This window comes from Australozyma saopauloensis, chromosome 4 (assembly GCF_035610405.1).
Source record: "Australozyma saopauloensis chromosome 4, complete sequence".
NCBI lineage: Eukaryota > Fungi > Ascomycota > Pichiomycetes > Serinales > Metschnikowiaceae > Australozyma > Australozyma saopauloensis.
Genome location: NC_086134.1, coordinates 42,347 through 70,167, shown reverse-complemented (window position 1 = coordinate 70,167; position 27,821 = coordinate 42,347). Strand labels below are relative to the sequence as shown.

At 45.7% G+C, this 27,821-nt stretch overlaps 11 protein-coding genes across 11 annotated transcripts; 8 read left to right on the top strand and 3 right to left on the bottom strand.

Moving 5' to 3' along the window:
- Positions 1 to 557: 557 nt before the first annotated feature.
- PUMCH_003056 (uncharacterized protein) lies at positions 558 to 3,032 on the top strand (the record flags this gene model as incomplete). The annotated part of the gene is made up of 1 exon (XM_063022041.1): positions 558 to 3,032. The coding sequence occupies one exon, from the start codon at positions 558 to 560 to the stop codon at positions 3,030 to 3,032; it is 2,475 nt and encodes an 824-aa protein (XP_062878111.1).
- A 347-nt stretch (positions 3,033 to 3,379) lies between these two features.
- Positions 3,380 to 6,742, top strand: PUMCH_003055 (uncharacterized protein; the record flags this gene model as incomplete). The annotated part of the gene is made up of 1 exon (XM_063022040.1): positions 3,380 to 6,742. The coding sequence occupies one exon, from the start codon at positions 3,380 to 3,382 to the stop codon at positions 6,740 to 6,742; it is 3,363 nt and encodes a 1,120-aa protein (XP_062878110.1).
- A 188-nt stretch (positions 6,743 to 6,930) lies between these two features.
- On the bottom strand, positions 6,931 to 8,004 carry PUMCH_003054 (uncharacterized protein; the record flags this gene model as incomplete). Its single annotated transcript, XM_063022039.1, has 1 exon — positions 6,931 to 8,004. The coding sequence occupies one exon, from the start codon at positions 8,002 to 8,004 to the stop codon at positions 6,931 to 6,933; it is 1,074 nt and encodes a 357-aa protein (XP_062878109.1).
- A 243-nt stretch (positions 8,005 to 8,247) lies between these two features.
- Positions 8,248 to 9,579, bottom strand: PUMCH_003053 (uncharacterized protein; the record flags this gene model as incomplete). The annotated part of the gene is made up of 1 exon (XM_063022038.1): positions 8,248 to 9,579. One exon carries the CDS (start codon positions 9,577 to 9,579, stop codon positions 8,248 to 8,250), a length of 1,332 nt encoding a protein of 443 aa, XP_062878108.1.
- Positions 9,580 to 9,825: 246 nt separating this feature from the next.
- On the bottom strand, positions 9,826 to 10,575 carry PUMCH_003052 (uncharacterized protein; the record flags this gene model as incomplete). The annotated part of the gene is made up of 1 exon (XM_063022037.1): positions 9,826 to 10,575. The coding sequence occupies one exon, from the start codon at positions 10,573 to 10,575 to the stop codon at positions 9,826 to 9,828; it is 750 nt and encodes a 249-aa protein (XP_062878107.1).
- Positions 10,576 to 11,201: 626 nt separating this feature from the next.
- On the top strand, positions 11,202 to 12,413 carry PUMCH_003051 (uncharacterized protein; the record flags this gene model as incomplete). Its single annotated transcript, XM_063022036.1, has 1 exon — positions 11,202 to 12,413. The coding sequence occupies one exon, from the start codon at positions 11,202 to 11,204 to the stop codon at positions 12,411 to 12,413; it is 1,212 nt and encodes a 403-aa protein (XP_062878106.1).
- A 165-nt stretch (positions 12,414 to 12,578) lies between these two features.
- Positions 12,579 to 13,784, top strand: PUMCH_003050 (uncharacterized protein; the record flags this gene model as incomplete). Its single annotated transcript, XM_063022035.1, has 1 exon — positions 12,579 to 13,784. One exon carries the CDS (start codon positions 12,579 to 12,581, stop codon positions 13,782 to 13,784), a length of 1,206 nt encoding a protein of 401 aa, XP_062878105.1.
- Positions 13,785 to 14,453: 669 nt separating this feature from the next.
- Positions 14,454 to 19,862, top strand: PUMCH_003049 (uncharacterized protein; the record flags this gene model as incomplete). Its single annotated transcript, XM_063022034.1, has 1 exon — positions 14,454 to 19,862. The coding sequence occupies one exon, from the start codon at positions 14,454 to 14,456 to the stop codon at positions 19,860 to 19,862; it is 5,409 nt and encodes a 1,802-aa protein (XP_062878104.1).
- Positions 19,863 to 20,510: 648 nt separating this feature from the next.
- Positions 20,511 to 22,262, top strand: PUMCH_003048 (uncharacterized protein; the record flags this gene model as incomplete). Its single annotated transcript, XM_063022033.1, has 1 exon — positions 20,511 to 22,262. The coding sequence occupies one exon, from the start codon at positions 20,511 to 20,513 to the stop codon at positions 22,260 to 22,262; it is 1,752 nt and encodes a 583-aa protein (XP_062878103.1).
- A 443-nt stretch (positions 22,263 to 22,705) lies between these two features.
- PUMCH_003047 (uncharacterized protein) lies at positions 22,706 to 25,321 on the top strand (the record flags this gene model as incomplete). Its single annotated transcript, XM_063022032.1, has 1 exon — positions 22,706 to 25,321. The coding sequence occupies one exon, from the start codon at positions 22,706 to 22,708 to the stop codon at positions 25,319 to 25,321; it is 2,616 nt and encodes an 871-aa protein (XP_062878102.1).
- Positions 25,322 to 25,675: 354 nt separating this feature from the next.
- Positions 25,676 to 27,796, top strand: PUMCH_003046 (uncharacterized protein; the record flags this gene model as incomplete). Its single annotated transcript, XM_063022031.1, has 1 exon — positions 25,676 to 27,796. The coding sequence occupies one exon, from the start codon at positions 25,676 to 25,678 to the stop codon at positions 27,794 to 27,796; it is 2,121 nt and encodes a 706-aa protein (XP_062878101.1).
- Positions 27,797 to 27,821: the final 25 nt, after the last annotated feature.

The window sequence follows — 27,821 nt, the reverse complement described above, 5'->3', positions numbered from 1 at the left end:
AAATCAAAAGCACAAAAATCAATTCCAATTTCCCTCCGTATCTCCTCCCCCACCATCCCGCACAGTTCCCTCCCTCCGCTCCCTCGCTCTGTTTCCTCCCTAACCTGAGCCGCACCCCTACTCCCTCCATATACCTACTCCATCACCTAAACATACCCACACTCAATCTCGCATGGCTACGCCTTGACCCATTCAAGAATCCCCCACCCCATCTCAACGTCCACAACCGCGATTCGCCTTTCGGCAATTGATTCTTGTTGCGCAGGCCGCCACCAGACTGGTTCCTATTTCATCTTATTCTCTGCCATCCACGCCGTTCGAAAACCGTGTACCGTGGCTTCTGGGCGTCTGCAACATCCTAGCTGCGTTTTTTCTTCCCGATCTGGTTTTCGGACTTTTTGGAGTTTCCAGAGTTTCGCTTTTTCCCGTCGAACAGAGGTCGTTCGTGTTCGTTTTCGACTGTAGTTAGTGCTTCCTAGTCTTAGATCTAGACATTCGTAAACCGGACAACACAATTACTCACTCCCCCTTCTTAAGTCCCTGCCTCCTTATTCGTCATGCTGGCAGTGGCTGCGTATCAACGCACCAAAATCATCGGCCAGGGCAAGTTCGGAACGGTCTACAAGGGCTACAATAAAAAAACACGCCAGGCGGTGGCCATAAAGGTGCTAGAACTAGATACCAAAGACGACGAGGTGATAGATGTGCAGCGCGAGATTCAATTTCTTGCCGCCCTTAAAAATACACCCAACGTTACCCACTACCATGGCTCCTTCTTGAACGATACAAAGCTCTGGATAATCATGGACTTCTGCGCGGGAGGGTCGCTCCGAACGCTCTTGAAGCCGGGCGTCTTTGAAGAGAGGCATATAGCTGTAATTGTGCGTGAGGTGCTCCTAGCTCTCCTGGCCGTGCACAAGTTGGGCGTCATCCATCGGGACCTCAAAGCCGCCAATATCCTTGTCACAAAGGATGGCCTGGTGCAGCTCTGTGACTTTGGAGTGGCCGCCCAGTTGACGGCAAACTCGCTAAAACGAACGACCATTGCCGGCACCCCTTTCTGGATGGCTCCCGAAGTCATCCGTGAAGGTGCACAATACAATGCAAAGGCCGACATCTGGTCTCTTGGTATCACAATCTACGAGTTGGCCACGGGTAATCCGCCCTATTGCGACAAGGGTGCCACTTGGGCCATGACCATGATCGAAAAGCTGACGCCGCCGCGTCTAGAAGGCCGTGAGTACCCTGCCGCTTTGAAGGAATGTATTGCCCTATGTCTAGATGAAAACTCCGATGAAAGACCTTCTGCTGATGACCTACAAAAGTGCAAACTCATAAAGCAGTATAAGAACTTGCCGACAGGTACTTTGAAAGAGCTAGTCTCGAGATATTTATTGTGGCGAGATAGAACTAGGCGCGAGTCTGTATTCTATACGGTCGAAGATGAAAGTGAAACTTCAAACGATGACATAAAGGTCCAATGGGACTTTGACTCTCTCAGCTCCAAGGAGTACATCATAGAAAATGATATTCATCTCGACAATGATGAGGGTGATGTTCATGATGGATCATGGCGTGACGAAAATACTGACACAGTCAATGACCGTACACTTCACCTCGATCGCTCGTACGCCAGAATGCACGACACAATCGGTGAGTCTCGGATTCATCTGGCAACAAATTCTGCTACCAGGCAGAGGACTTACGACGATAATCTGTACGGAACGAAGTCAAGCACTGTACCAAAGTCTTTGATATCCCTTTTTGAAGAAGAGGGCTCCAAGGACGACTTGACCCAGCCTTCAGCGCTAGGAAGTCTTCAGATGCCGTCAATCACTCTCCCGGAGCTGCTTCCAGTTGCTTCTCCAACCATTGAAATCCCCGACATGGAAAGACTAGCAAAACTAGGTGTCGCGCTGGGCGGGTCTTCTCAATCGTCGTACAACACTTCCAGAACCCAGCAATCGTCAAACACTGATATTTTCCCTAAACTCAATAAGCCTCCAACATTAGTGCATGCGCACTCTGCTGGGCCCGCTTCAGACTCTCGGATAAGCTCCCCCAACGGAAGAACTCGTAAGAAGACAATATCGACAACCCTTAATGCCTCAACTCCTAATATCAGCCACCATACGATTGACCTGCTGGGGCCACAAACACCACCCTATTCTTCAGATCCACATTTGGTGGGCGAAACGCCGTCACCGCTGCTTACCAGAAATGGTATTGCATCTGCTGCGTCTTCAGGAGATGGATTTTCTACGAGCAGTCCTTCCAAATCAATGCGCGCACTTCATCATGCCAATAATCCAATGCTTCAACCAATAAATTTCAAGCTAGGCGGAGACAATGACTCTCAAGGTGTCAATACAGTCAGCTCCAAACAGCTGACTGTTGTATCGTCAACTATCCTGGCAGTACCCAACGCATCTAGTTCGAGTACGGTAGCTTCTGCAACAACGTGGGCAAAAACGGCGCCTGCAATCACGGAAAAACGTGACAAACCACCTCTCCGGATCCAAATGCCTGTTCCAGCAACGCTGTTCAATCTACTTTCTGCTTTGACTAATGAAGAACTAGATTCTAAGAGACTGAACGACAATGTCAACCAATTTGGCATGAACCCGGCCTCTTTGGGAAATATTGCATCGATGACGCCGGTGACAGAGAAAGACAGTCAGCTTGGTGACGAAACAAAGGAAACCGCAGCGCTCCCTCGCCATGTCCAGAAAAAGCCACCTCTGTTATTACTGAGCACCAAATCCGCTCCAGTTGTACATACTCTCGGTGGTGTAGTCCCTCAGACCTCTACAAGCGCCCTTCCCACCCCAATTTCCAATGGGAACCAAGGCAGGGCGTTTCCAACACAATGGGCACAGGCTGCTCAGAAGGCTATCAAGTTCCCGGTCATTCCAGCATTTAATGCAGAGTTGTTGCTGGATCAGACATCAAAGACTAAGGTACTCCTGGAGATTGATCAATTGGTGAAACTCATAAGTCAGGGGCTCGATGCGATTGAAAGCAATTTGTAAAAACAGAACGTGGACATTCAGATAACTAATACACGCTCTTATGTTTTATATTTCTTTTTTGCCTTCTGCAAATTAATGCACACATAGAGAAGGGTGTTGATGTGGACAGAGACGTTCAGTAAGCCTAAATTTAAGAAAGCCAAGCATGATTTTGTCTCACAAAAAATCAATTGTATCGAAACCAATTAATTTTTAATACAAAGAAATAAGCTTTGTTTCGTCAAGAAAAATCCCCAATTCTCAAAGATCTCAGATCTCATATTTTCACCGCGACGTTCTCCACACTAACGATCTCTTCTATCAACTACCACATCTCCACTCCCACTCACACCAACAACACCGCGACCATGTCGAACCGTATGAGGCGCCGTATCACCACGGCCAAACGTGAGGAAATCGAAAAGGAACAGAAATTGCTCGATCTGACCATCGTGCGGCCCTTTGAGACCCTCAACGGCCTCCCCATTTCGTACAGTGCACCGCCCAGCCAATACGGCGACATTTTGAAAAATCCGCTCACAGTCAAAGATTCTGCTGTTCTCTACAATTCGCTTTTACGGTCGCGAGACACAATCGTGCACCATGCGCCGATGTTCAAGTTGCATTGGGTGAGACAAACAGCCTACGCGAAGAAACTCGCAGAGATGGATAAAGACAAACAGAAGGAGGTGCTTGAAGACCGCGAGAACAAGCGGCGTTTTGCCAAGGCGACGTCCAATTCTTTGGAGGCCCATTTCCGCCAGCCGGTGCTTACACCAGACATCAACGCTAGAGACGTCATGTCGAAGCTCTGCGAGTCTGCAATCACAATTGGTCCTCATAGCATGGACATCCGTATATATATTGCTAAAGATTCGCGTTCTGAAAAGGGGAAAAGAGGCACCGTGCTCCCGCCTGGGCCGGGTGACCAGACCACATGTCTTAATCGTGCATTCGAGTCATTGCCGCCATTGGAAAGCACAAAACCTTCTGAAAAGAGTCCGGAAACTGTGCCGGGTTCTGGCGATGCAACTGTTGCCGGTACTGATGCTACAATCAAGCCTGAAAATGGAGAAGCAGAGGCCAGTAATACCCAGCCGGAAGTGGCTGACGCCTCTAGCCACGGCCCCGAAGCGGAGACTGATAAAAAGAGCAATTCAAATCCAGAAACCTCTTCAGGGCAGGATCTCCAAGATGAAAAGAATGCTGACCCAAGTGATCCTACCAACGAGCAGAGCGCGTGCTCACCTCTAGATTCTGGAAATCACACAACTGAGTCTCGTGCCGTAGATGATTCAACGAAATTAGACGATTCTCCATTACCAGACGAAAGTAAGACTAGTCAGCCGGACGTCTCGGCAGATCGAATTAACGATGATGACAAGACTGAAAGTATGGAGGTGGATGAAACTCCCAAAGACGCTTCCAGCGAGATCGCAGAACTGAATAAAGAAGAGGAAATTAATCGTGAAGATGACTCACAACCTGAGGTATCTGCTACACCGAATGAGGAAGAAGGCAATGCAAAGGAAATGGAAGTCGATGGCGATGTTGTTCAGACCCAAGAACAAGAAGAATCGCTGAAAAATACAGAAGCATTGTCTCAGGATCCTGAAGATAAGGAGGCTAAGATTTCTGCGGAACCTACAATTGACGAAAGTGAAAGCAAAATGGAAGTCGATAACGAAACCAATGACAAAGTAGCTGAAGGAACACAACCAGAACCTGAGGCAGAGAATGAAATCGAAGAATCCAAAGAACCTGAAGGTAAATCAGAAAATGCTGAGGCTGAAATGCCAAAAGTTAGCGATAACGATGAAGAGCGAGAGGAGAAGGATGATGTTGTTGAAGATGATGACAACGAAGTTGACAAAGTAGATATTGATGAGGAAGAAGAGGAAGAAGAGGAAGACGAAGAAGATGAGGAAGACTCAGAGGATTCAGAGGATGATGACGATGATGAAGACGAATATGTGGATGATTATGACAAGAAGAGGAAAAAGGTAGAAGTTTATTCAGAAGAAGAACAAGAAGAAGAAGAGCTTGATGAGGACAGTGTGGCGGTAAAAAGCGAAGAAAATGGTGAAGCAGGTCAAAAGAAGCGTGGCGGTCCAAAAGGCCCACGGCCAAAAAGACAGAAAACTGTAACCCCCAGAAGGCTGAGTCGTCTAAAAGAAGAAGCCTCTAAACCCAAACGACTCCCTTCGCCATCTCCTTCCCCTCCACCTCCACCACCTCCTAAAGTGAAGGGTAGAAAGCGCGGTCGGCCACCAAAAGTAAGACCACCTCCAGAACCTGAGAATGAAATCAAGGAAGAGGCAAAAGAAATGGATTCGGAGGTTGTCAAAGAAGAAACAACTGAGCCGGAGATTCCCAAGGAACCTGTCAAGAAACGTGGGCGTGGTAGACCGAGAATTCATCCAATCGTCGAAAAGAAAGCGCCAGAACCAAAAGAACCATCGAAGGAACCCTCTGTTCCAGCTGAAAAGACTCCTGCTCCTGATGCGGCTGCGGAACCTTCTTCAAACCAGGTTTCCACTCAAACAGCTCCTCCGCCCCCTCCTCCGCCAGCCAATCTTCAGTCCATCGATAACATCATCATGATTTCCAACCTTAATACTATTGCGGAAACAGATCTTTCCCTTAATGGATTGATGAAAAGAGTTGCACTAGGCAAAGCTCCTGAAGAAGAAGTTAACCGTTTCAAGGGCTACATTGAGCAAGCTAGGCGGATGGGTCCACAGCCTCATCATGCTGATCTCTACTTCAAGCACGGTCTCCCATTGCCGCCAAATTTTCCACGGGTTTATCCAATGAGACCACCTCAGTACGATCCTCAGATGGCTTACCGTCAAAGACAGGCTGCCTTGCCTAAGCTCACCGCTTTCCAAGAACGTTACTTGTACAACGCTACTTTGGTGATTGAGTTCCATGAAAACGCCAACGTTAGATACATCATTCCACAAGACTCAATCTGTGAAATTTTAGAGCCAGAGAAGCCGCCCCCAGAAGACGGCGAGGAAGGCACTGACTACAAAGATGTCTTGTTCAGTCACATATGGATACATAACATGGACGCTGTGTTGAAGTATGAGAAAGATTTAGAGGAGTATGATCAAGAGATGGAAAAGTTCAAAAAAGAAGAGGAGGAGAAGAAAAAGTTGATTGAAGAAAACGAGAAAAGACTTGCTGAGGGCTTACCAATCAAAGAAGAGCCTGTCATACTCGAGCCCAAAGGACCAAGAAATAAGAAAAAGGGCGTCAAGACAAAGGAAAACGGCCCACGTCTTCCAAAAGATCCCAATCTCAAGTATACTGCCTACTCTTTTACGCTTCACAACATTCCTACCAAATATGTTCCAATTGTTGTAAATAGTGTGAAGCCGTTGCCGGAGGTGAGGGCACGTATGGAGAAGGTGTTACGACTGGGCACCAGGGTCCCCAGTTACTACCTATGGTACAGAGTGGATGCACGTTTGGATGAAAAGTTTGCGGAATCGTTACGTTTCAGAACTGTGGAAGACGAGAAGGACATGGTCGGTATGGTGCCACCAGTAGAGCCTAAGAAGAGAAAACCCTCTCAAAATAAGGGACAAAAGCAAAAGAAGTCGAAGGAGGGTAGCCCGGATGGCAGACCAGTAGTTCAAGGGTATCCTTTGACTGCTAAGGGATACACACCAGTGTTGAACACAGGTGTTACTGGTCCAGAATACTCTCAAGGCACATATTGAAGAGCGAGTCTGCGATTTATACGGCACGGTGCGTCGGTCTTATAGTACTATCAGGTACACGGTCCATTTGATATGGCTGTACTGCGTCTATTGACCAACTAGAAAATAGTCTCAACCGAAATTAATATAAGTATTGTCGAATTATTCTTATTTCAAAACGTCTTCATTAGTGGTATATATACAAGTTCTTAGTTTCTTGGGCGCGAAACCAAGCCCAACAAGGCTTCTAAAGCATTGGTGTCCTGTTGATTTCTCTCGGACATGCTATTGAAGTTAGGGTTAGATGGAGTGTAGTTGCGAGAAGATCCAACATCACTGTTTCTCATCCAGTCGCCCACTCTGACACCATCGGCGAACATACGAACGGCACCCTTAGGAGTCAACTCAGCCTCGACAACCTTGAAAGGAAGGACAAACTGTCTGCTGTGCTTTCCGGGGGCATTGTTGATGTAGTTGGACTGCAACTGAAGGGTTCTTTCGTTGACGCCAGCAACAAAACCACCAATAGCAGCCTCTCTGTTGCCCTTGACAAGTCTACCTGGAGCGATGAAACCGCTCTTAACACCGTTGGGAGAGTTTGTGAGACGACCTCTTTGCAGGTAAGAGAGACCGGCAGATCCCTGGATTGTGTTTTTGGAAGAGGTGTCGCTCTTTATGAGATCACTGATGCCGAACTGCTTTCTGACAAGCGGGCTGCTTGCGAGGAAGTCTTTGAGGAGCTGGTCGAGTTTCGATGGGATTTTCAACATCACAGACTCGGGGCTGTTCTCAAGAAGCCACTCTCTGAATAGTCTACGGATCTCGGGGTTTCTCTTGAGGAGAGCTTTCACCTCGGAAAGAGAGGCATCGTTGCCCATGTTGAACTTGCTCACCGCCGTGTCTGGGAGACCAGCCTTCAAAGACAGCACGGTCTTGGATTCGGGCAGGGCAAACAATGGGTTTGGACGGTTGTACGCTTTCTTCAACACAAGTTCCGACTCCTGGAACCTCAACCGGTTGAACTTGTAGCCAGACGACTTCTCGACATCCGGCATCTTGCGAGCATTATCGATGTTGTTGAACTCGATCCCGGAGAAGCCGACCTGCTTGGGCAAGGCGGTCTTAAGACCGAAATTGGATCTTAAGGCATTGCTGGTGGTGGTCAGGATAAGCTGGTGTGTGGGGACTGGCTGCGTTGCTCCTCTGATGGTTTTGGTCATGGGCGTGGCCACTTGAGCCAACCGCGAGTTCTTGAACAACTTGTAAATTTCCTGGTTGTTCATTTTTGGTTCAGGTTTGGTGACAAGACAGTGAGAAGTTGAGGGTTGGAATTTTTCAGTTATCCTGTAAGTGGTGGTGCACGGGTGCAATTGCGTCTTTGGGTGGGTGAACCAGGGAACTTAATGGAGCTGCTGAAATCCCAAGAAAAATGTCTAAATGCCAGACATATTCAATATCGCATTGGGATTAAGTTTACTTTTATGCTTTTTTTTTGTTGCTTGTTTTGCTTGTATTTATTGTATCCCTTAGCATCCGTAGGCTAGAGAAACACCAAACCGGCCGACATCTGGAACGGCTGTGGCACTGTCAAACTGTAGTTTCACACCTGTGGAGACAAGAAAATCTTTGTACCGGCCGACCCACAAAATTTTTACCATCCGGTCGTTGAGACTAGTAGATGCTTTGAGTACGCTTGAGAAATTGCTTTCCTTGACGAGATTCTGGAAAGCGTTCACCACCTCCTGGCTGTTGATGTCGCTGATTCTGCTGCTACCGGGCCGCAGGAATATTGACTCAGACAGGGCTACTGTACTGTTAGTGGTTGGGAACGACTGGGCATTATTGGTCACGGAGTGAGCTAGAATCTCAGGATCTGCTGTTGGCGCCAATGTGTCGTAATGGATCGAGGTCAGACTCCTGTTTTGCGTGCTCGAGAAGAATGGCGATTTTTTAGAGAAATTATAGAGCTCCACGCCCATAGAGAGATTGCTGGCGTACAGAAACCAATTGAAGTCATACTTTGAACACACCGTCGAGGATACAGACGTCTTGACATTGTATGTCAGCGAGATATGGCCCAAAATTGGATTACAGCTTAAAGTCATTGTCAATGGTTTCCCTGTAGACGTAGATCTGGTGGAGTAGCGTAGGGCAGTTGACAATCCGGGGCTCATAGATTGGGCTGCATACCAAAGCTCTGCGCCAACCGAAACGACTGAATTATCGAACTTGGGAATCACTGGTGTGGCCGGAAGACCGGTTTGTTCTCCGAAGTTGTAGAGGCAGCGGAAGCCAATAAGCGCCTCGTTCGTTGAGTAGATATATTCTCTGGAAAACCGAGGAGTGTTCTCCTGAAGGTACACTATCATGGTCCCGCTCTTATATATATGAGCATTGTTGATACATTTAACGAGAAGCTGTAAGTTGGGAGAGATTCTACGGATAAACATGGCCTCCAAGGCGGAGCCCGGAAAAAACATCTTGCCATACATTAGTGAGCCTTTTGGAGACACTTTCGACGAGCGCGAGCCGCTCTCGGGCAGCAGATTCGGACGAATGATCCTGAAACCAGCAATTGCATCCTGCAACAGGATATCCTTTGTTCCAATTGCATTCTTGATGGGAACACTCAGGTAGAGGTACGCCAACAGTCCAGTGACCGCCAGACGGTTGCTGAGCGTCACCGACGAAGCCAGGTAGGGTGTGGCCTGCGACGAGATTTCCAACCGGCCACCGTTGGGGACCTGGAAGTCGAGAAGGGCATCGGATGTCGCTAGGATGTTATCAAAGATGTTGTCTGTGTTCCAACCGGTGGACTTGTTGAAGCATTTGTGGAGATATTCCATGCGAGAATACATGGAAGCGGACAGATCTTTATATGTTCAGAAGTGTGATCAATTGATAACAATTATGGCAACGCTAGATTGTGTTGGTGCATGATACAGCAGTGAGATAACGGGTCTGTGAGATCTGGGGTAGGCTCGGAAATAATTACAGGCAAGAAAAAATGGACTCTGTTTGAATTTGGTTGCTTTCCTCCAATGGCGAATTGATCTTCAACCGGTTTTCTTCCTCTGATTTTGGTGGCCATGCAATTGGCTTAGTTATGGTCCGTTCATGAGATGGTGTGCAGCGGGAGCCTTCAAAGTGGTGATTTCCTCTAGGTTCCGGAGCAATTCGTCGATTCCGGCAAAGTGTGGCCGGAGAATATCGGCCTTATACTTGATAGAACGTGTTTGGCCCTCAAGGCCCGATTCGTCGGTGAGATAGAAAATGAAAAACTCGACCACCTTCAACGAAAGATCCTCCGTTCCAGGCTCAGTCTCACCAGCACTGGCACTGATTACTTGTAGATGCTGGCTGACGATCTTACATCCTTCCGCAGCCTCAAACACTCGAAGATTGGCGGAGGATTTGACGAGAACATGCACCAACAACGACAACACCGAGATGCACACTTTCGGCGTGCACAAGGGATGCAGCTTATCGAGGAGCGATAACACAAGGTCCATGTTTGTACGCCGCTCGAACAATCTGCGCGAATCGCTATGGATCAAGAGCATCCCACACATGCAATGGTTGAGTAATAGAAGCTGTGACGTCTCGCCTGGAGACGCGCTCTGGCCGAGATATGCCAAGGCCTCGAGAAGCAGCGATACCACGTTATACTGGAACGAATCCTGAAGCGCAATGAGCGCGTTGAGCCGCAGATCAAGCGTATTGGTCTTGCTGAACTGCTCTAGGCTCGGCGAAAGCGATGCTAGATACGCTTCGAGGGCAGTGAGGGCCAGACCAATCTCTGGCAATGATCTGGAAGAGAGCCCACGTATGATCTCGGCGAGTTCCTTGCGCATGATGGTTTTGTATGGTCTACTAAAGCTCTGAATTTGCACCCATGGAGGAGTTTCCGAGGTGAGATAGGAATAAATGGAGGTGACGATGGAAAATGAGAAGAAATTTTGATTGCAATTTTATGATTTCTGATAATTCATCGTGAAGTTATTATAGTGTCTGTCAATGACATTGGCTGACTTGCCTTTTCATTCAAGTGGACAATACGGTGAATACACAGAGGAGGGAACGGTGACAACATCTTTCAATGTAATTTCAGAAAATTTCCTGTTCATAATCAAGAAAAGATTTCAAAGCTCCAGAATTAAATTCCTACCTCCAACAACTTTTGTCTCTTTTGCTACCCATACTACTTTTGTTGATCAGTCCTGCAGCCAGCCCACCTGTCATACTTCAGCCGCCTACTATTGCAACCGTTGCAACTACTACTATCTTTACACACTTCCACCACATAGTCCATCCACCGCCAAACACTCCTTCCCCACAAGCATTCTGGAATCTTTGTGCACACCCGATCCCCGCTGGAATATCTAAACCCCAGGATTTCCTCGTCGAAACTCCCCCAATTCCCCATCCACATTGGTCCTCTCCTCTGCTCGTATCCACTCTCTACAACAGTCTCTCCTAAATGCCTGCGGCCGCTGTCGTCTGGGGATGTTTGGCTGCAGTGCTATCGTCCGCTGTCCAGTCGTTCGGGATCACCCTCCAGCGAAAGTCGCATGTCATAGCGTATAGAGATCCACTCGAAGATAATCGAGACAGTCGGCGCGAGAGCGTATCTGCGGGGGAACACGACTACTCTCGCCATGCGTACAAGCGCAACATGTGGTTGGTGGGGTTCTTTTTGTTTATTGTGGCCAACGTTCTCGGCTCCGTGGTGCAGTTGACCACGCTACCGTTGATCATCTTGTCTCCGCTCCAGAGCATTGGGCTCATCTTCAACTCGATTTTCAGCTGCATGCTTCTACCCGGAGAACATTTTACTGTCAAACTTGCGGTTGGAACGCTCGTCATTGCTATAGGAGCATTCATTATTGCCTACACTGGGGGAGCCAGCACGCAGCCTCCGCCCGAGATGGGCACCGACGAGCGGTTGAAGTTGATGCTCGAGAAGTTTTCGCGTCCGGGGTTCTTGACCTGGTGGATATTCACGTTCGTTTTCATGGCCATTCTTCTCAAGGTGATCTGGTCATTGTCGCATAGAATCTCCTCGTTGCAACTGCAGCCGTGGCGCAAGATGCGTCGTGGCTCCCGCACTGGCCGTGACCGGGTTTCGAGGGTCATTTTCACTCGCGGAGTCTTGTACGGTGTCATCAGCGGCACGCTCACTGCTCACACGTTTTTGTTCGCCAAATCTATGGTGGATGTGCTTGTGGAGACGATCTTGAACCAAACAACGCCAAAAAGCCTGTCTACGTATGTGTTGGCCGTTTTTTTGTTGTTGTTCACGCTCTCGATTGTTGGCTTGCAGTTGGTGGCCTTCAACAAGGGCCTCTCCAACATTCTGACAGCCATCTTATACCCACTCTGCTTTTTGGTCTACAACATGATCAATCTTTTCAACGATCTTTTTTTCAATAGACTTCTTTCTACCGGGGCTATGACTGCTGGCAAGCTAGTCTTGGTGATTTTCGGTCTCGTCAACGTTATGTTCGGAGTAGCCGTCATCTCGTGGGACAGCGCGTTCTCCGATTCGAGGAATGAAGATGCGCTGGTGCACATGGCAAGCAAATTTCCCTACGAGTATGCCCGTGATGCCGGGCAAGCCGATGCATTTTCGTACGAGGAGCGGGAGCTCATGGGGCAGTTCAGTTCGGTCCGCTTGCCTGAAGAAGCCTGATATTATAGACGGATCGAAACTACGGGAACTGGGTGTACTTATTTTTTTCAACGGTTTATATAAAAAGTTAGTGTTTATGATTAATACCAAAATAATTCTCATTCACCACTATGTACTACAAAGTCTATTGCGTACAGTTGACATGCCTCTATCAACCTTGGAACCATGGCCACAGTTCCAGAGGCAACAGCCTTCAAGTTCCACAAAGACATCATAGATCTTCGGGTTCTTTTCTACAGCGACCCCAGCGACCTACTGCGACTCAAAGAAGCCGTCTCCCGAGCATGTTTCTGGCTGGCCAGAGAACCCTTACCCCACGGCATCAATTCCACCAGCATGCTCATTTCGGCCAAGCTACGAGACTTGCAGCATCAAGCGGACCTTCTGCGAAAAGTCCCGGGCGGTTCTGATATGGATTTGGTGCTTCGGTCCGCATATTCGATGGCCTTTGTACGGTTCGTCAATGGCTTCCTAGACCCGTTCCAGCAGGGAACTTTCGCCACCGCGTTGGTTGAGATTGCAAAGAAAATCCAGCTCCCGTATGCATTTGTAGAGCTCCGGCATTCGGCCACCCACAATCAGCTTCCGACGCTCGATTTGTTGAGAGACATGACTGAGCAGGCACTCCTGTGGCTATGGGACCACTACTGGGCCAAAATCGAGCAAGGCACAAGTTTGGAGCGGAGCATTGAGTCCACGCCCGTGCGCGAAAATCCCGAGCTCTCTAGTCGTAGAATTTATGAGATGTTGAAGGAGTACCGCACACAACACAAGAAGATCGTAGGCGCGGATGGGGCGAAGATCCAGGAGGTTCGGCAGCTTCGGAAAATTGTGAAAAATCCAGTCAATGCATCGAAGTTGGCGGCGTTGTTGGTCAAGCACTGGGAAAAGTTCGGCGCGTTTAGGTCTGCCTTTGAACTATACAAGCCGTTGATTCAGTCGCTTCCTTCTCCTTTCCTATATCAAATAGTCGTAATTCTCATTGCCTCTGAGGCAGAGGCAACTGCAGGATGCAAGTTTGAAGGTCTTGTCGAGTGGGTTGCTTTTCTTTTGCAGACGCTACGGAAGGGAGAGTTTCCTTTCCGCTACTGCTACCTTTTTGAGGATCCTTCTGATGTTGATAAGGCGTTTGAGTCTCAGCTTCGCCTCCTACCTGCTTCGCATGCCCTTCGCAAGTTGCAAGACGGCTCGAATGGTCGTAAAGTGTTTTCGAAGCCAGCCCTGTTGGACGAGATTCTCCAAGAAGCAACCCCGCCCGCAAAAGAGCCTAAGGATGAAGAGATTCGGCAGAAGAAAAGGAAAAACACGACCTCCGTGTTGGAAACTTTCGAGTATTGGAGTCCAGTTCCATTTGGAGTAGTTCCAAAGTAGCTTGGGAGCGCAGGAGCCCAGTCCAGTATTCCAAGCATAATTCAAAATTTGTATCATAGAATTTTTCATCTTGAGTGTATAATATGTGATAATATAGCGTTTTAATTGTCCCATTGGTACTTCCTCTCACCTCCGTTTGTAGAAGGAAAGCAATACTGACCGATGCTTGGAGCTGATGTTGAATATAGTCAATTTCTGAGTATCACGATGATCGAGAGACTCTGATTTTCGATGAAATTAAAAATTGAATTGCGACTTGCCAGAAATGTCCACCTTGTAAAATGTGTTCTCACATTTCACCAGCTTTACACCAATTGATACCAAAATCACAATGATGTCTCGAAAACAAAAGAAAAGAGAATTAGTACTTGAACAGTATAAATTTATCCAAAAAATATCTCCACGCATATAAATCTTCCCTCTCGCATCGAACAATACGGTACATCCCATATTTCTTTATCGCTTATCGCTACCCCATACACTTCTTATCTAATCTACCAGCCTACCACAAAAGAACACTTTGCCACCAAAGTCAGACCACCGAAAAAAGATTCTCGCCGAGAATTGAAACCAAAAAGTGGATTGCTGTGTCCGAATACAGCCTGGCCATAGTCTCTGTTAAACTGCACAGTTTCTAAGGTTCCGTAGTATAAACTCGACCTGGCCACCATGTATTCCTCGTGGATGCCCCAAAACGTCCAAAAACGACTCCTACTATATATCCTTCAACAGCTCTCGCTCTTTTCTGCCATTGACTTGCCCAATTTGGAGGAAGTTTCGCTCAATAACATCCATTTGCGAGATGTCTCCATTGACTCCAAACGATTGGGCGTGATCCATGGCCTCCGCCTCGAACTGGGTACCTTAAAGGATGTAGAACTTACCGGTGGGATGGTCGATGGTGTGAATTTCAAGGTTACCGGTGTAGATCTTGTAGTGGTGCCTTCTGTCAATCACAAGCCAGCAGACTCGCAAAGCAGTACATTTCTGTTGGCGCAGAGCACGGCCGACTTGGCCAAGACCGTGTTTGTGGATTCGAATGCTGACGAATTGGGATCTGAATTGCTTTCTGCGGCAGAGGGCCCTCGCTTAGCTGCGGAGGCGAAACCATCAGTCGTTCCTCCTAATGCGGACCCAAGTAAAAAAGCATCTCCTTTGGGCGGCGTGATGTCCAAAGCCGTAGAAATCGCCCTACTGAGGCTTCATGTGTCTGTGAGAGATATCAGCATTGCCATTAAGGTTGAGCCTGTGACTCTTGTGCTCGAGATTGATGAAATACAGTTCGACTCTGTCTCCGGCGTACGCAACATTGTCATAAAAGGCATCAAATTATTGACAACAACTCCTGGTGTCAACAAGGGCGCCAGAAGGCCAGAAGTGCCTCCCGAGACTCCACATAAAGAAGCTACCGTGCCCTCAAGTGACAATTCATTCGACGAGAGTTCTGACAATATTGACTCAGACAATGCTGACGAATCCCTAATGGATAGTATGGTTTTCACTCATGAAGAAGCCAGTCTGATCTACATGAGTGCCACCTCTCAAGCCTTTCCGTCAAGAATTGCCGCTTCACCTAAATCTGATACAAGGGACCGGGCCATAATTCTTTACATCGACCGCACAGAAATAGCATTTGAAGGGGCTGTACCCCTAAAGGATCTCAAGATTAACGTTAATTCGATCAATGCCGCGTTTACTCCATTGCTCCCAACTCTTACCTTAATAAGCACTTCTCTTACCAAATTGATCAGACTCAAAACACACGAGATCACAAAAATGAATGTGACAGAGAAAAGCAAACTATTTAACGGAATATCAAACCCGGAATACTCCGACAATGACTCGGATAATGATGAGCCCAAGTTTAACCTGGCTGACGGCAATGAACCCTCTAATTTTTTCAACAAACTTCGTATAGGTGAAATTGTTGCTAGTCTCACCTCGGCTTTGAATGAGGATGGCACATTCTCTTCTTTTGATGATGATCTCTCCATTCTGCTTTCAAACTGTACTGTGAAACAAAAACTGAATGGACTGATGTATGGTGGGATTGAGCTGATTGATTGTCTTAAATACACTCAGGGTGAACATCAACATGTTTTCCGATTTTTGAATGAGGAAAAGACAACCAAATCTGACCTGCCATCTGATTTCGGATCACCATCGCAGAAATCACTGCTGAAAGCTGATTTCCGCTTCGAAATCCAGCCTCATTTCGATGACAACCGAGGCTCTTGGTTGGAAATGACCATTTTATTATCTAAAATTGGCAAGTTTGACCTTGACAGTGATTCCATTCGACAAATAGTTCCATTTTTGACAGCCTTAGGCACGGCATCAAGTTCATTCTCGCTATTGAACGATAATATCTCAAACATGAATCGGGTCTCACTTAGAGACGAAAAAACAGCTGTTCAGCCCAATAATAATGTGGTCATCATACAGACATCTAGCTTCCAATTGGAGACTAGAATACTGGAACTGCTTCATTTTGAGATTTCGGCTTTCCCAGTATCATATTCGAGCGCTACAGGGGAACTTCTGGTGCATAAAATTGCTATTTCAAGCACATTCCAAGGAACGAAAAGAGCTCTTTTGGTGATTCCTCAAATTCGATTCTGTCTAAAATCACAAGAGTTTTCAAAACTGAATCTTGAGCCTCTGAAAACAAAAGAGTCAAGATTTACTTGTTCCAGAAATCTTTTCATTGGAGCTGCTTTTGGTGCCATAGATGCGAGTCTTTTGTTATCCTCGATACATGAGATCTCCAAGTTCTCATCTGATTTAAAAGCAATGATCGACTTCAGTTCTTATAGCATTCCAATGCTTCCAGAAAAGCATTTAAGTGCTACTACAAAAAGCGTCTTTGCGAGCGCCTATCATTCTACATACCAGAATTCTAATCTGTTGAAGAGGGCGCCACCTAGAGCAATTGCAATGGTTAATGACCGGAAAAATATAGAAATGGCATTCAACTTGCACTTCGACCTGTTCGCCTTCTCTGTCGAAAATGTATTTCCCCATTTTGGGAACTTGAAAATTGATTGCAAGAACATTAATGCCTATTACCTGCTCCTAGGTGATTCCGTTGGGTCTTTTAAAGAACTTGCCATTACCAGAGTGTCAAATGAACTTCTGGAGACCCTATTGCGAAAAGCTCGGTGGCACAGTCAAAAACCGATGGTGACAATGAAATACCTGGTTCATAAAAAAGAGATAGATTTAGAGTTCAGGCAATTCTATATCGAATATTATGCTCAGTGGCTCAATCTATTTGAAAAAGATGTCAGCAAAGGCCATGACGCAGAAAAGATTGTCAGTGCTACACCCAAAAATAATTCTGGGAAGTATGAGTTGGATGTGAGACTCACATTCTTCGATTTTGCTCTTGGTCTCACGCCCATGATGTTGCCAAGTAAAATATATGTGCTCGTTGGACATGGAACTCTCGATTTTACCTCAGACAAGACCCAATGCTATGCCAAGAGTTCATTCAAGGATATTCTGCTTCATTTAATTGATGACACTTCTCATGGAAGAAATGAAAAGAAGGATTCCAAATCGATGCACTCCTCAATCACTGAAGATGGCTTTGTGGAAATTGGTAGAATCAATGCCTGTCATGTAGGGGTCACCATTGCAACAGATATGCAAGAACTACAACGCAGGAACGTTTCTTTGGGCCTTTCGGACGAATTACCTTTGATTGATGCAAAATTGAATTCAGATACACAGAATCTATTTCTTTGCGCGGACTCATGTCACACATTATTGCAAACCATAAACAACCTCAAGGAGCCTGTTAAATTCATGGACGATGAAAAAAGCAGAGTGAGGGTTGCCCATAATTTTTTGATGCCAGTCGAACTCAGAAACGAAATTACGAATCTTTTCGGTGGCCATGCTGGCCATGCCACTCCTAAAAGAAAAGAAACTTCTACAATCCCACCGAAATTGCCTTCAAGACCCGTCACAAAAAAGCCTTCAGAGGATTTCCTTGTTATTGATGAATATTATGATGACACTAGGTTACTTTCCCATGATGAGCTTAACTTAACTCAATTGAGTATTGAAGAGCCTCAAAAAAATACTCAAGAGGGCCTGATTCAGTTGGTCGAGGGACACTTCAACGAAAGACTCAAGCGCGGTTCTCCTGTTGTTGTACCATTTAAATTGAATGTCAACTTGGCGAAGACCGAAGTCTTGTTGTTTGATGGCTATGATTGGAAGACAACCCGGAAATCGTTGCGGAAGGCGGTCAAAACCATAGAGAAGCGTGTTGATGAAATCACCGCAAAAAATATCGATTCCAGGAACAAACAAGCAAATACTGATGAAGTGTTTTCAGATCACGAGAACTACGAAATGGGTGATGAGGAGGTGGAAGAAGTCCTCTTCAAATCTATCCATATAACTTCAAAAGGTTCTGAAAATCGCGCAAGATTTATCGACAGTATCAACTCTCAGCTCCAGGATGGTTACAAAAAACCCCGAGGCGAGCCCACTGAAGAAAACGAGAGAAATTACAGGGATCTCAAGCTATCGCGCTCGCATTCGCATAAAATCATGGTTGATGTAAAAAGTATTGAGCTTAATGTCACAAACTACACCAGTCGAGATCCTCGATTCGAACCAACTCCACCGAACATGGATGCAGAAACATTGAACAAACTTGATGTCAGGATCGACACGATTGTCGTGTATGACAATGTCCAGACTTCGACTTGGAATAAATTATTGAGTTATATGTCATCTATGGGTGAAAGAGAAGTTGGAACTAACATGGTGCAGCTTGAAATCCTCAACATTCGCCCTGATCCAAAACTTCCATTTGCAGAAGCTCTCGTGAAAACAAAACTCCTTCCACTTCGATTGTATGTCGACCAAGACACTTTGAGTTTTTTGTCTCGCTTTTTTGAATTCAAAGACACTAGATTTGAGTTGCCAATGGACGAAGTCATGTATTTCCAAAAGCTCACATTGGAACCTTTACAACTCAAATTTGACTACAAACCTAAAAAAATGGATTTTGTAGGTTTGAGGGCAGGCAACCATGCAGAGTGGGCAAATTTATTCACCTTGAACGGTTCAACACTTGCTTTGGAAAAGGCTGTTATATACGGAGCATATGGCTTCCCAGAGATTGGGGCTCAATTGGGTCAAATTTACGGTCCTTATATTCAAAAGTGCCAACTAGCGGGCATTCTATCTGGAATCGGTCCAATAAAGTCAATCATTAATGTTGGAAAGGGACTTCAAGATTTTGTGGCAATACCTATTAAGGAGTATCAAAATGATGGCAATGTTTTATATGGACTCCAGAAAGGAACGAAGGCTTTTGCCAAGACAACCTCATATGAATTCTTAAAGCTTGGAATCAACCTTGCCTCTGGTCTTCAGGTGGCCTTGGAGACCCTGGAAGAATACTTTGGCGGTGAAGGAGTGGCTGGCAGAGCCGCAAATACGACCAAGGAAGCCAAAGTCAAAAAACCTAAAAAAGCGCGTTCCTCAGATAGAGGGCGAAAACCAAATTTAATGGAAAGCTCTCAAAATCTCCGCGCTATAGCCACTGCAGCAGACCACTCCGTAGACAGAGAGCGCCGATATTCGATGACGGCAATTGACGAGGATGAAGATCTGGATGATGGAGAGTTGCTGCCATCTATACTAATATTTGATCCATCGGAGAATCCAGAATTGGATGCAATTGAGGACGAAGCTATCGACAACTCAGATAGCGACGCTCTTATGGATGAGGACAAGCTTACCAGCCTTTACTCCAATCAGCCAAAGAATGCAAAAGATGGCTTGAAACTGGCATACAAGTCATTCGGCAAGAACTTGACGGTAGCCAAGAAGAAGTTCAAGAGTATGAAGAATGAAGTGCGATCAGCAGATACGCTTCAAGACCAACTCAAATCAATTGCCAAATCATCCCCAGTTCTTGTTATACGACCCATTATCGGAACTACAGAGGCAATGATGAAAACACTCATGGGCATCACCAATGGAATCGATTCCAGACCCATGCGCGAGAATAAAGATAAGTATCGAGCCGACTCTGTCGTGGAGCGATAGATGCCGTCATCGATAAGACGCAGGGTATTTTGACCCACAGTGGCATTCGGCTGTGCAATTGAGTTCCGTAATGATAAAAGTCAAGACATCATTCGGTCACGATATCCATATTGGGTCATAGAAAATTTACAATCTACACGAGCTTCTTGGCAAATGTTCTTTTTGTGGAGAAGCGATGACATCTGCGAAGAATGCCGCGCGCGGCATCGAAGGTATAAATGAGCGGTGATTTGGTAGCCGCTCCCGGGACTCCGTTGCAAAATGTAGCTGTGCCGAGCTAGCGAGGTTGTGAATGCAAGTTTTGAAGTGTCAACGATTATAAAAGTATAAAAATGTGCAAGTGAGTATCGCTGAAGTTTTGTATTTTGAATTCTTTTCTCTCTTATCTCTTCTTTAAACGGTGTTTCCATGCTCATAACCACCTCATCGCTATCAGCCCGTTACGACGCACTGACGCCAATTATGCATGACAACATATTATGTACAGTGCTGATACTCTAAGATGCAGGACGTAGCCTTTCTGTGCCCTGACAAGATGAGATCAGGTGGAAAGTTTAAGGGCATAGCTCGCTCTCGTGAAATACATGAAAATTTTCAGTGGTATCTAAAATCTCTTTTGTGTACTTCTCTTTTCTTCATCAAGACACAATGAACGACACCAAAGAAGTATACCCGCGCGAGGAGGAGATTGGGCTTGAGAATGTGAGAAAGGTGTCTCTGGAAGAAATTATCAACGATTATGAGACTACCGGCTCATCGCTGTCCCCGAACTATGTTGCCAAATTCAAGCGGGTATTTCCATACTACAAAGTCGCTACGCTTGTTCTCGTAGGGTGCTTTTTCACCGGTTGGTGGCTTTCTATCATCATACAAAAGGAGCAGAGACACAAGTGGTTGATTCCAACTGTTTTGTACATTTTGCTCATGATCCGTCTACTTTCGTGGAGAAACAGATGGTTGAAGGTCCTTTTCAGTTATGTTCAAAAGGTGTGGTACTTTTTCTGTGACATTGTGTATGAGCGCTTGTTGCCCCAAAGAAAGTATCGTCTTCTTGCAGGTGCCTCTATCACGCTTGCAGTCATTCTTGTCGCAACTTTTGTGAGTCCCGAAACATCATTTTCGAAAAGATCCGATAGAGCCATCTCTTTCTGTGGATTGGTAGTGGCCATCTTCGGTTTGTGGGCCACATCCAGAAATAGATCCAAGATTGTGTGGAATGCCGTCATTGGCGGAGTTTTGATGCAATTCATCGTGGCCATTTTTGTGTTGAGAACAAAGGCAGGTTTTGACTTCTTCAACTTCATATCTGTGTTGGCCAGAGAGCTTCTCGGATTTGCAAAGAGTGGTGTTGCTTTCTTGACCAATCAGAAGGTTTCCGAAATTCCAATGTTCTTCTTCATTGTTCTTCCTGCCGTGGCATTCTTCGTTGCATTCATCCATATTTTCTACTACTGGGGAGTGGTGCAATGGTTCATCCGTAAATTTGCGCTGTTCTTCTTCTGGGCTTTGAGAATATCGGGAGCCGAGGCTATTACTGCTTCTGCTTCTCCATTCATTGGTATTGGTGAGTCTGCTATTCTTATTGTCAACCTTCTCCCATTTTTGACTATCGCTGAGTTGCACCAAGTCATGACCTCAGGTTTCTCCACCATTTCCGGTGCCGTTTTGGTTGGTTACATTGGACTCGGTTTGAGTCCTCAAGCATTGGTTTCTTCCTGTGTGATGTCGATCCCAGCATCTATTGCAGTTTCTAAGATGAGATGTCCAGAAACAGAGGAGTCTATCTCGAAAGGAACTGTCAAATTTGCCGAGGACATGGAAGGCGCAGATAATTCTAAAAAGCCCCAAAATGTATTGCAAGCATTCTCTGAAGGTGCTACCTTGGGTTTGTACACTGCATCAACCATGTTGATTCAATGTTTGTGTATCATCGCATTGGTGTCTTTGATCAATGGACTCCTCACTTGGTTTGGCAATTTCTGGAACATCAAAGACTTGTCTTTGAATTTGATTTGCAGCTACATCTTCTACCCGGCCACCTTCTTCCTTGGTGTTCCAAGAAACGAAATCTACACAATCTCGAAGTTGATCGCAGCCAAGTTCATTCAAAACGAATATGTTGCGTACGACATGTTGATCAACGAGGCTCCATACAACCAATTGTCCGAGAGAGGTACTTTGATCACCACCTACGCACTCTGTGGTTTTGCCAATTTGGGCTCCGTTGGTATCACTTTGGGTGTGTTGAACACCTTGAGTAAGGGCAGAAGAGCCGCAGACATTGCGAAGAATATCATTTCAGCATTATTTTCAGGATTCATTGCTACGATGATGAGTGCTGCCGTGTCGGGCATGTTGATCAACGACTTGAGCATTTTCGCCAAAGCCTCGTCACTGTAATCCTAGCATAGAAACGCTTATTACATTTAAATAGTAACGATTATCATGAAAAGTTTACCGAGTACCCGAGAGGGCAGTGAGCTCCATTGATTTCCTTTTTTCTCTTGCTGAGCAAGATCCTATATACTTCACTTCTCCGCACTAATAATAATTCAATTCCGTCAAGTTTCAATCACGAGCTTTCTGTAGCCTCATCAAATTTGGGGACTTATTGGCAATCAGTGTTTGTATCCAATCGAAGTACAACGACAGAACCAGTCTTCTACCAGTCCGAGCTAAATAATTCCAAAATTCCAAACTGTTCCGAGAAATTTTCCAAATACTTGTAATTCAATTCCAGAAATAATGAAAGTCCTTTTTTATCCGATCTGAATGCAGCCCACCCCTCCTCTACCCCATACTAGTCTCTCAAAGCCACATAACCTTATCTTACCAATTGAACAATGACAGAGAGCTCTGCAGTGACGGGGGCGCTAGCAAATATAAGGCAGCAGTCCAAGCTCATGAAGGAAAATCTTCACGATGGCCATCTCTTGCAAGCGTTGAAGCACTGCTCCAATTTCCTCAATGAACTAAGAACGTCAGCACTCTCGCCAAAACAGTACTATGAATTATATATGGCCGTGTACGACCTGTTGGATATCTTGTCTGATTTCTTGCTTGAGTCCAATCGCTCGAAACAGGCGAAGAGTGCCAACACAGCATTCTTGACTGACCTTTACGAGTTGGTCCAATACTCCGGCAATATCATACCCAGATTGTACATGATGATCGTTATAGGCACTACACACATGGCCACGAAAAGTTCGTCCACCAAGGAAATCATGAAGGACATGATCGAGATGTGTAGAGGCGTGCAGCATCCTATCAGGGGCTTGTTCTTGCGTCACCACTTGTCGCAGAGACTGAAAGACTTGTATCCTATGGCTACCGTAGACGACTTCAATGATACCGTAGAGTTCTTGATCACCAATTTCATAGAGATGAACAAGCTCTGGGTTCGCTTGCAACACCAGGGCCATTCCAGTGAACGTGAGTTGCGGTACAGGGAACGGAAGGAATTGAAGATTCTCGTGGGGTCCAACTTGGTTCGTCTCTCGCAGGTCGTGGACGATTTTTCCGCCGAGGGCTATGTGCCCCTGCAATTCTATGTGTCCAAGATCTTCCCAGCCATTACCGAGCAGATCATTCAGTGTAGAGATCCGTTGGCACAGCTGTACTTGATCGACGTCTTGATCCAAATCTTCCCTGACGAGTTTCATTTCTTGACGCTCGACAGTTTGCTCAGTGATGTGTTCTTGGAGTTGCATCCTATGTTAGAGAAAGACAAGCTTGTTGAGACCCTCGTTGAGCGCTTTGTACTCTATCACAAATATGAAGACAGCTTGTCTTCCGAAACTCAGAACTTGTCTTTGGAGGAAGGCGCAAAAAAGGTTCAGCCTGCTCCGGTCAAATTTTTCCAGTCTTTCGTGTCGTTCTATCAAAAACTACACGAAATGGAGCCTGAGTTACCTGCAGCATGCTTCATTGCTATTTTGAGCTCGCTCATAAAGTTGTCCCTCACTTTTGAGCCAACAAACTATGAAAATCTCAATACAATTTACAAATTTGCTGCTGTGGTACTTCGTGATGACAGCTCCGACCAAGATGTCAAGACCACTGCCTCATTGTGGCTCGAATTACTCGAGGCACCAATTGACCACTTTTCTTCAATTAAGGAATTATTGAAATTACCCTTCTACCATGCCTTGTTTTCCAAAATTCAAGAGCCAGAATTGCTCCGTTCTCTTGGCTTGAGAATCTCGCAAAAGCTTGTTTCAAGCGCCACAAAGGAACAGCTATCAAGCACTGAAGATATTGATGATGTGTTTAAATACTTGTCGATTCTTATTGCTGAAACAGATAGTAAGTCAACCACCTCAAAGGACTTGGGTGTTCAGAAAACAGTCTTGATCAACAACAATGAAACTAGGGTTTCCGAGGCCTTTTTGCATACTCAGGAAACAATTTGTAAAGTTTTGCATTTGATCAATCATTCTGATCATTTCCAATGCTTGACTTTGTTGTTCTATGTAAGAAAGAAGTACCTCAACGCTGCCTTTGAGAACATTGTCTTTACCTATCCAACTTTAGTGACCAGAATGACCAATTGCATCAGACATGCTGGGTATCTTGCGTCGCGTAGAAAAAAGGTTGAGGCATCAGATCAGACAGACTTAATGGTTACGAGCAATTTCAAGAATACGTCTGTGGTCATTGATGAGTTGTATAAGTACCATCGTGAAGCTGATTCTGAGCTCGTGTTCAAACTCTACCTTAATTTGGCGTCAGTAGCTGATCAACTCAAGCAAGAGACCATTGCATACGAGCTCTTCAACCAATGCTTCATTGTATACGAAGAGTCTCTTCTCCTAAACATGTCACAGAGCAACTTGGTCAACCCTCACGAGAGTATGGGAGGCTCTCTTTCGTATCAAGCCATTTTGATGCTAGCAAACCGGTTGCAGCAACTGCGCTATTTTAGCGGCGAGAATTATGAGAATCTCATCACAAAGCTAACATTATATGGATCGAAACTACTCAAAAAACAGGATCAATGCAGATCAGTCTACTATTGTGCGCATTTGTGGTGGTGGGTGGACCCACTCATTGACGAACCTAGCCTGACTGTACAACCGAGAGAAGGGGATGCACCGATCAGTGAAGGCGATAATAATTCTCTATACAAAGACCCAAAGAGAGTTTTAGAATGTCTTCAGAAATCTCTTCGAATTGCTGACTCTTGTATGGATCCAAAACTACTGTTGAAACTCTTCGTTGATATTCTCAATCGCTGTCTAATATTCAACGACTACGGAAACAGTTCCGTTGACTTTAGATACATCAACGGCCTTATTGAATTAATCAAGAGCAACTTGACCAATTTCGAGGAGGACTTGAGAAACAACGATGACGAAGCTAAGCTCATTAAGCAGATCCAACAATACTTCAATCGCACTCTTAGGTATGTCAGAAATAGACAAGAGAGCGAGGGGTCTCTCGGTGGTATTATCGTCTGAGTTTTCCATGAAAATAGGTAGGAGAATAAAATTAAGCCTATTTTGTCCATACAATTGATGCGTTGAGATCTCATTTAGCGCATGCCGACTTATATCCGAATGTTCATTGCTTGGTGTATATCATATGGAGTGGATTCCTCCACTGGCAAACCCTACATAAAAAATTAGACAAAAGCGATAATTATAAGACCGCACCAGATTCTACTATAATTATAACGTGAAGGAATAACCTGCCCCTTCGAGCCCTTATTTATGGTGGCAACTCCGTGCACGGCGCTACTATCTTGCTATCATCCTGCAGTAGTCATCCCTGAACCAATTCGTACTAGTTTCTGAACAAATTCACCCCAAACCATGAGCCATTTTGCCAGAGACCAGTCAATCTGGAACCAGCTAGTATATGGCCGGTCCAGAACACCTGTTGTGGACCAATTGAGCGAAGAGCAGGCTCTCGGAGCCGAGTCGAACATCTCCGGGTCAAGATACTCAGACCATCCAGACGAAAAATCGTCTCACGCACATTCGCAATGTACAATTGAGCAGGATGTCATCTTTGACGAGAAAACAGGGTTAAAAGCGGAACTGCCCATCGACTTGGAGGCCGGTCCAAGATCGAAACATGAACATACTGGCAAACGCTCTTCTGCGCAGTGTGTGGTCTCTTGTATCATCGTCGTTACAATTCTCTATACGTTGATGACGTCCCATTTCGGGGCATTCGTAGCTAAGCCCCACTTTCTTGGGATGAGACAGAGATTGCCTACTTTTGCAGACTCTGGCTCCTACAAGGCGCTGGGCAAGGAGAGACAGGAGATCATTGAGGTGTCATACCCCTTTGTTCCCAAGCCTTCGTATGGTAAGCCCGTGTATTCCAAGCTCTTGATTGACTACACCTTTGATTCGTGGGGAAACCCTAGTTTGGAGTACTTTGAGCCACCAACAGATGTAGACTTCAATAAGGTCGTTTTGACTCTTAACACAACTGTCTCTGGTGTCCAGTTCGACAGATTGGCACATTTGTATGTTGGTGGCGCTGAGATCTGGAGAACTTCAACCATGGAGCCCGGCGGAAGACTGGTGTTCTCTTCGTTCAAGAAGGACGTCTCTCCCTATATCACTTTGTTCCAAAAGAAGACTCCGGTGCTCTTCCAGTTGGACAATCTTGTTGTTGACGGTTTGGATGGCAAGTTCCATGTCAAGTTGCAGGCCGACTTCTATTCCTCCGCTTCATTCCACTCTGTGGACCCCATCGATCCAGAGCCAGAGATGTATCAGTACTTTGATATCCGCAAAGATGCTGATCGTGTCTATCCTCTCAATGCAAAGAAAAATCCTAAAAATCTCCCCATCGAATATGTGCCCTCTCAAAAGTTTAAAGTGGACTTGCCCCAGGTCAACCATAACACTACCCGCTTGAAGCTTGCCATTTTCGCCAGCGCTAACGGACACGAGGAGTTTTGGTACAATAATGTTTTGGACAAGTTCAAGCATCAGTTCGAGGATGATGGAACAGAATTCTATGGCCATGGTCCGCTTCGTTTTGTGAATATTTGGGTCGATGGCAAAAAAATTGCATCTCAATCACCTCAGCCTTTCTTGTTCACAGGCGGATATTCTCCTTCGTTGTGGAGTCCAGTCGTTGCCATCAACGCCTTTGACTTGCCAAGTATTGATCTCGATATTTCGCCCTTGTTGCCTTTGTTGTGGAAATCTGGAGAACACAAACTAGAAATTCTGGTCGACAATGGTATTGATGATTTTGAGGGTGGAAACTCAGGTATCGGCAATGACTGGATTTTGAGTGCAAACCTTCTTGCATACGAAAACAGCAATATCAAAAAGTCTAAGGGTAAGATTTTGAACATCAAGGATTCCAACAGTGGCCACTCCACTGGCGTTTCTATCCCATACACCAAGTCCTTGCAACAAGTTGTCACTGGAAAATACACCGTCGACTTCTCGAGTGAAATGCTCTTGGAGTTGAAGAATGGCGATCTTTTAAACGTCACGGTTGAGTCTGACACCGTAGCTGACAGCTCAAACGTGCAGTCCTACTCTTACGCGGGCTATACTGGTAATATCGTTCACAGTGGTACTTCAATCAAAAACTTCAGCCTCCGCGACAATTTCAACAACCTGGCAATCCTTCACGAAACGACGGTCAAGATAGAACTGCCTTTGGTTCTCCACTACAAAGAGATGCAATCAAAAAAAGGTTTCAAGATGAATTACGACATTGTCCTTGCCAAAGAAATTGATCTCGATATTGACGGTGAGAAGATTATGACAGAGGCAAGTTCTCAGAATGGTACCTCAACCTTAATCATCGGCGACAACGGCAATTATGGCACATCGGCATTGACAACGAAATACAAGTCAGTTCTTGACGGTGCAAACATAAAGTTCGTGTATAAAAGACGTGTTGATGCTGCCGATGGTAAGATTGTTTCGGACAAAGAATCGTTTAAACACTGAGAAACCAGAAGAAGGACATATTTGA